Source organism: Buceros rhinoceros, unplaced genomic scaffold, assembly GCF_000710305.1.
Source record: "Buceros rhinoceros silvestris isolate BGI_N320 unplaced genomic scaffold, ASM71030v1 scaffold17649, whole genome shotgun sequence".
Lineage (NCBI taxonomy): Eukaryota > Metazoa > Chordata > Aves > Bucerotiformes > Bucerotidae > Buceros > Buceros rhinoceros.
The window spans coordinates 25,791-33,049 of record NW_010432309.1 but is presented as its reverse complement, the minus strand read 5'-3'; the positions used below and the strand labels follow the sequence as shown (position 1 = coordinate 33,049).

Here is a 7,259-nt window from a genome sequence, read left to right as displayed (position 1 = left end):
AGTAGGTATGGGATGATAGGCATCAATTTGGCTTTGATTTTATCTACTGTTCTTTATTCTGTAAATAATGAGCTTAAGGAAAAGCACCATTGTTATATAATACGCTGTCATACACAATTTTTTCTTTTGAATAGGTATCTTCAGTTTCAATATGTATTTTATAATTTCCTGTCAAAGTGATTTATTCAAGCCTAATATGCAAGCCATTAACTGTAACCAGTCTTTAATCCAATGCTAGAAGGGGAAAAGACTTTTACGCCATTTCACTTACTCCATCCAAAGAAGGGCGGGAGGCTCCAAGCCAAAGAGTACAGCCAGACTCCTGCCAGGATTATTAGGGCCTTCCTCTTGGACGTCACTCCACCAGAAGCCAGGGGTTTCGTGATGACCAAGTATCTGTCCAAGGCAATCACCATCAAAGTGATCATCGACGCGATGCCAAAAAGAGCTCCACAGAAGGCATACAGCTCACAGCCTTTCAGTGAAGAGGACAGAAGGAGCAGGGAAATTAATCTACCCACGCTTATCAATTTCTGGGAGAGCTTGAGTCTGTGTTTCTTGTGAACTAACCTCTTCTGGGATTTGTAAAGCAATGCAATGACAGTTTCCCCTATAGTTGCAATACTGTTTCAAAGCTGCTGCCTGTCCTGCTAATGACATTATCCATGGAGATAAACTTCAAAGATTTCTGCTTGCTTCAATTGCTGCAGACATGGATGCTGAACATACTTTCACTCGCTGATTTCTGATGTTTCTAGTGGGATCATTTCAGCAGTCCATTAGTATCTTGCTTAACCCTAGCTTTACTGCAGCTGCTGTAGAAACAGCTCTGTTGCTTAACAACAGCTTATAGCTACTTCGATATCAGGGAACTGCTTCTACCTCGAGGTCAGCACAACTGAAGTAAACATGCAGACTATGGATAAATTAATGAATGGTTTTATTCAAGCAACTTAATGATTAAAAGCAGCGGTTTGTTTTGGTTTTGTATCTTAACATGTATGCAGTTGAACACTTCCTAAAACTAAAAAAAAGCACTTTTGATCCTCAGAGATTAAATACTTCTGTGACCTTCCTCTCTGTCAATACCTGTTCACAAGGCAAAGACTAGTTGTCGTCTTACTGCAGTTATATAGGAGGAATGAAAGCACCTTCATTACACGCTTACTGCACAGGAAATACTCAGTTAATATTTCTGCTGTGAAAACTCCCTTTTTTCTTGCCTCACTTTGCCAGGTGCAAATCCCAGAGCTGGTTATTTAGAAGAGCTTTTAAGTGGTTGTGCTTGAGGGGTGGTACTTCTTTGTCACAGGACTCTGTTAGTAACTTAAGTTACGAGATGATGGGGGAAGAATGCTGTCAAGACTAGTCCTGTGCCTTACACTGCCAATGTCGCCTTTGTGTCTGTCTCATGTATGTAATTTTCCTCTATGCACTGGGAGTGTACTTATTGCACATAGACAAAAATGTTCAAAGAAACATTTGTGTCAGTGGAACAACATTGAGAAATTCTCAACTTTGCAAGTGTACCTGAGGATAAGGAAATACATTAACTGCCACCATGATAAGAACATGCTTAGTGATATCTTAGAAAGAACATATACAAACCTTTCTCACCAAAAATCCAGCGTTTGTGGAGGCTGTTGGTGAAAAAAACTGGAGCCTGTGTAACGGACATCAGGAAGTCACTAATAGCTAGATTGATGATGAGTATGTTGGCTGGAGTCTGGAGGCTCCTACTCCTACAGAGATCAGAAGGAATGTTGCTAAACACTGCTGCACTGTTAATGACATCGTTACTCTTTCCTGTGAGCCTTGGCAGCTGCACAAATGCCAAGGCACACGGCACAGCGAGCTGGAGCAGAGCGCTTCTCATTCCCCTCACGAGAGCGCTTCGGCAAGGCTTAGTTTTACACCCTTATACTCCTGTGTGCTTTTAGAGCATTGTTTTGATAACCAGCTCAGTGATGGGGATAAATCATACTGTGCTTTAAATACTCTGACCCAGTGCACTGCATGCCCACGATTGACAGGAAATTAAAGTTGATGTGCTCTATGGATTTCTGGATCTAGGTCGTGTTAAGCAGGGGGAGGGGAACGCATTTTCCACTGCTGATAAGATCAAGAGCAACTCCAAAGACAGGGATTAAGCAAAGTCTACGTACCAGATGAAGCATTTTGTTTTACATCAGTTCTTCTCTGTGACACTCATTTCACTGGCCCAGACACTGACTTTGAAGAGAGCAATAGCCAGCCTTCAGTGCATCCTGCCTGTATTTGTTACTTGTAGTTTTATAGCACAGCACTTTAAAGAGTACACTTAAAAACTAAACTGATAGCTCCTCAGCTTGGGCCTCAGCTAGCTCCTTTCTCAAATTTTCAGTCCTAGACACAACTGAAGAACACCAGAATAAACGATGGATTCTCTGCACTGGTCAGTCCCTAGGATTACTGTCCCCCCATCTGTCAGTTTAGGAGCAAGAGGACGATAGTAGATGTTTATGGGCCACTTGTATTTGTACAGTAGCCTGCACAGTTACCGCACATACTTGTTTCCAGCAGCTGGCTGTCTTACAGTTTGTCATTACCTGAGACTGCTCTGTAGGCATGTGGTGTGTTCACCAAACTTGTTACTTTACTATCAGTATCCCTGTCTTCCTAACTTCTTCAGATGAAGACAAGCTGTGTCTCCCAAAGGAACTGCAACTGCCATGGATGGATTTCCTGTGTGGGACCAGCCAAGGAGCTAAGCTGCCTCCCGAACTTCATCCTTACGAATCTGCTCTGCATGTCAACTCTTCTTCAGTTCTTAAGGCTGCATCGTTCACACTCAAGTGTTGGTGTCTACTCTGAACGCGCATGCTGAAACCTACCATTCAATGTACCACACAAATACAGGCTTGAGAGCCAGACTACTTTCATCCACACTCTAGTGATTTAAGTTAACACAGCCAAATAATAATCTAAGTGCTATTATTTTGGTGTAGTACATTAGTGCCCAAAGACCCATCATGAGGTAAAGGCTCACTGTCCTGGACACTGTGCCCAATGCTCTGCCACAGTGAGACAAAACAGAAACAGGATGATGAGTGAACAGGAATGGTGGAAATATCACAGTGCTGTCAGAGATCCAGTTTCCTTCAGATCTAACAGTGGGAATGTGGCTTTAGGTAAAAGGAATAAGGCAAGTGTTAGAAAATGTGAAAACAAGAGACATGGTCAGCAAGGAAAAGAGGGAGAAAAGAAACTGAGTAGGAAGAAAATGGCTAAAATAAAGAAGGTATGTGGGAGATAGGTGCGAAACATCCATCAGTCCAGTGCAGACAGTTCAACCGGTATAAAAAAATTCCACTGGAAGGTTTCTGCTTCAGCTGCTTTCCTATTGCTTGGCATATCTGGGCAGTTCTTTGCAGTTCTGCTAACAAGTTTGTTATGGCTCTGGTTAGTAGGAGGGAGTCAGAGGGAAGTGGCAGGTGGCCACTTTTTTCCTACAGCAGTGACTCTTGGTGTGTTTTACAATGTCTGTGCAGCAGTCTGACAGCACAGCCACGCTACATTTGCAGAGCCACAGTACTGTTACAGCTCATAAATCTGAGTATTTGGAAAAAAACACCAAAAAGAAAGATACCTGCAGAAAGCGTAGATGACCAGGAAGTTACCCATAGTTCCTGTGATGCCCACTATAAAAATGACTACTCCGATGGTGTAATGGGCATGGGCTGGGACATCCACTGTAGGAAAGGCACCAGGAACATCTTGCACTGTCATCTTCTGTGGAGTGAACAAGAAGTCATAGGTGCATTGTCAGACTTTGCTGAAGAAGTTGCTTCTCTAGAAGAGGAAACAGTCCAGAATGCAAAAAGAGAGGAAGCAAAAAGACAGAGTAACCAGATCACTTTCAAATTATGTTTACTGCTGATTGTCTTCAGGGGATACATACACCATCAGCAGTGCAAAGGTCGAAGGGCAGTTTACATGTTTACTGGATGTAGCGTTTTGGCGGGGAAAGGCAATCCATTCTCTCCCAAAAGACAAGGATATAGAGGAGAAACAGTGTGACAGGAAGGGACCCTTTTCAGCATTTCTGACATCAAATAGTGCAGTAGTTAACAACAAGCAGGTTTCCTGTAGTTTTCACTTCAGGAAGGTTTCTGTACCTGTAAGGTATGATTCCTGTTGTCCTCTGACCCCACTGGCTAGGCTTCTCTACGCAGAAGTGATGTTCTGTGGACCATCAAGCATCGATTCCTTTTGCAGTATGGCTATTTCATTTCTCACACTGAACAGCACTGAATTGTGAGCTGCCCTCAGGACGTGGTTACCAACGGCCTAGCAGCGTTGAACAAGAGTCTTTTGGAAACTAAATCAAGGATCAGAAAAACTAAAGCAAATCCTTTGCACTTTGTGCCTGGTTCCCATTCCAGTGCTGTTTCGCTCTGCACTGAATAAAGGTATTTTGTTCTCTGAAGTACATAGTAAAGCCTTTGATGAAAGCATTTATGTCTTAACCAACTACCAACTCATAACAAAACTCAGTAGCCAAGTCTGAAGACTACAGCATTTTAAATAATAATTTTAAAACAGGTTTTAGTTAAGCATCAGGAGCCACAAACCCATTGTAGGGCAAGTGACCCCAGGTTAGTAATGAAGCGAACAATAAGGCTGCAAACTGGCAGCAGGACAACCTGATAGAAATTGAAGAGGAGGGAAAAACAGCTGTCCAAAGCATCACTTTGCTGCTGTCTTGTGATAAGAGACTTAAACGCTCACCCCTGTGCAACTACCACTGTCCTAAACATGTCTTGGCAGCAGTTCCAGCCAGCTAATGGAGTCATGAAAAACACTAAGCCCCATCCTTGTTCACCTGCATGGACAGATCTTGGCTCTTCTTCATAGCCAGATTGAGAAAAGCCCAGGAAATATGTATTTTGAATCATTTGTAATCTGCCAGATGTGAATCCTGTCAGCTTGGCTGTGGCCTAGGATCCAGGACAAGGCAATGGCCTGTGCCAAGGTCTGCGCCTCAACCAAGCTTTGATAATGCTGAGGCTGGATATGTGCATTCCCATCACAGGCACAAGCAAGTGGTGGTACAGTCATTCCTTCCAGGAAATGGAAGGATGCTGGTAGGGAAGGGGGAAAGTGCACAGAGGCAGAGAGGAAGTTCTCCTTTCTACGCTACAGTTGTGTTTAGTAGTTTGTGTTAGAGTGGAACTTTGACAACACCCCAGTTACCAAAGGAGGTGGGTACATTCAGACAGCAGAGGCAGACATTACTTCAAAATACATCTGTGAGATTGGGATGAAGTTGTTAGAATGTGTATTTAAAACCAGTGTGCTGGTAGCAAGAGGTGAACCCCAGGAGCATCTGGAGTTCTGGAAGAGATTGTCTTTGGTTGTGTGCTGATCATCTCCCCACAGCAATCCTCAGCAACTCGAGCGCACTCCCTGGGCTTCTACATCAGCAGCAATGAAACACTGGACAAATACTCTGATCCTAGAGAGGGGGAAGTGGAGCTTTGGCTGTTACCCTTTTGCTCCAATTAATGTTGATCCACTGAATGACAGTATGGTGGCATTTATTGTTCAGGTTCCTGCAGCAAAGTGTAAGTTGACAGCACATCATCAACATCAGTGGGCATCTCGCCTAGGCAGAAGTTGTGTGCTTAACATACTACCAGTTTAATAAAGGAAAAAAGCCATACTAACAGCAAGTGGAGGGAGAGTGTCTTAAATGAGATTGGGTGTTCTTTGGGTTGGGGTGGGTTTTTTCCTCTCCTTAGACTTGTGGCTAGAACATTTAAACTGCTATTCTACAGAGAGTTAATGCTGATTATTAGTGGAATGGAAATTTCCAATGGTTTTCCCCTGTAGCTACCCATTTAATCAGAACCGGATCAAGGTAGTAGGAATGAAGCAACTAAAGGAGCTTGTTTTGGCTACAAAAGATTAAAATGGCTTTAATTTGAATTAAATTTGTGGAGGACTAAGGACAAGGCAAAAGTTAAAAGGTAAGCAGAGAAATCACAAGAGGAAAGGTTATTTAGGGGACAGTAGAAGGCTTTAAAATTACTTTAGAATGAAACAAGTTCAGAGTCAATAAAAATGTCAAGTGTGAAAATAAGTAATAGTTATACTGGAGCCATGATAGGACATAAACAATACTAAATATATGGACAAAAAAGGTCTGTGGCAAAGAGGAATAAATTCACATTTTAGTGTGGACTTCTTGTTGGCCTGGGATTTTTACCACAGAGTCCAACTCTGGCTATTCTAAGAGGAAAGAGCCAATTCTTTTAAGAAGTCACTTCACTGTGTTTACTGGAAATACAGTTCTGATTCAAAGTTTGAGTCAAAGAAAGGTGTTAGTTGACCACAAGGTGTTAGATCAGGCCTAAGCACTTCCAATTCATCACTAAGCTGCATACATATCACTTCCTTACTAGGAGATGAAAACATGCTCCTCTGTCAGCTCCAGCTCTTTTACAGGAATTGGCAGCTAAGAGATTGGACATTCTGCAGTGGATGGACAACGGACTACAGCTTTCCTGAGGCAACCAGCAAAAGAAGCTTGTGCCTGAGGCTTTGGACCACTGGGTGCCAGTACACCCACAGACCAACCATGCTGCGGGTGCCTTATATAGGTATTAATTCTATAGGAGACAATTAACTGTGAAACACTGACTTTCTGACAGTCAGTAATTAAATTCTGCACATTTCTGAAGCAAGCAAACAGAACAGGCCTGGAGGCTGTGGAGGACATCAGATGAATTGTATGTAATTTGGTGTAAAGCAAGGCAAGGAAAGGGAAGGAGAGACTGCTCTGTCATTGCTTTTAGGAATTCATCTGGCATCAAGCTGTTTCACATTGGTTTTGCTGAACGAAGGTTTTAATGGAATAGAGCCCAAAACATCGAAAGTTTCAGCAGTCCCACGTGTACCAGTTTTCTTTGTTCTTAGTTTTCCTACAAATAACAGGTAATGAGGCCACTTGTTTATACATATCCCACCAGTGGTTATGTTAGGCCTTTTACATTACAACCAACCCTATCATTTGGGAAAACTATCGGAACAGAAACACTATCATTTCTTAGGGCTCCGCGGTGCACGGCATCTACTGCCTGCCTACAAGAGGCCTCAAGTAACTGACAGCACTCATTTTTCTTCACAGCTCCTGCTCCGATTTCTGTGCTTGTCCCTGTTGGCACTTGCTCTGTGGTGGTAGACAGCATGAAGAGGAGTGCTGTAATTCCACCTCA

The 7,259-nt window shown here is 42.9% G+C and overlaps 1 protein-coding gene across 1 annotated transcript in view; it reads right to left on the bottom strand.

Annotated features, from left to right (window-relative positions):
• Window positions 1-7,259, bottom strand: part of LOC104500130 (melanopsin-A-like) — a 19,757-nt gene that overhangs the window by 10,939 nt on the left and 1,559 nt on the right. Inside the window, exons 2-4 of the mRNA XM_010143733.1 lie at window positions 3,629-3,771; window positions 1,609-1,742; window positions 272-475 (exon numbers count right to left, since the gene is read on the bottom strand). Coding sequence (XP_010142035.1) covers window positions 272-475; window positions 1,609-1,742; window positions 3,629-3,768 — 478 coding nt within the window. The 5' untranslated portion in view covers window positions 3,769-3,771. The remainder of the gene's footprint in view (window positions 1-271; window positions 476-1,608; window positions 1,743-3,628; window positions 3,772-7,259) is intronic.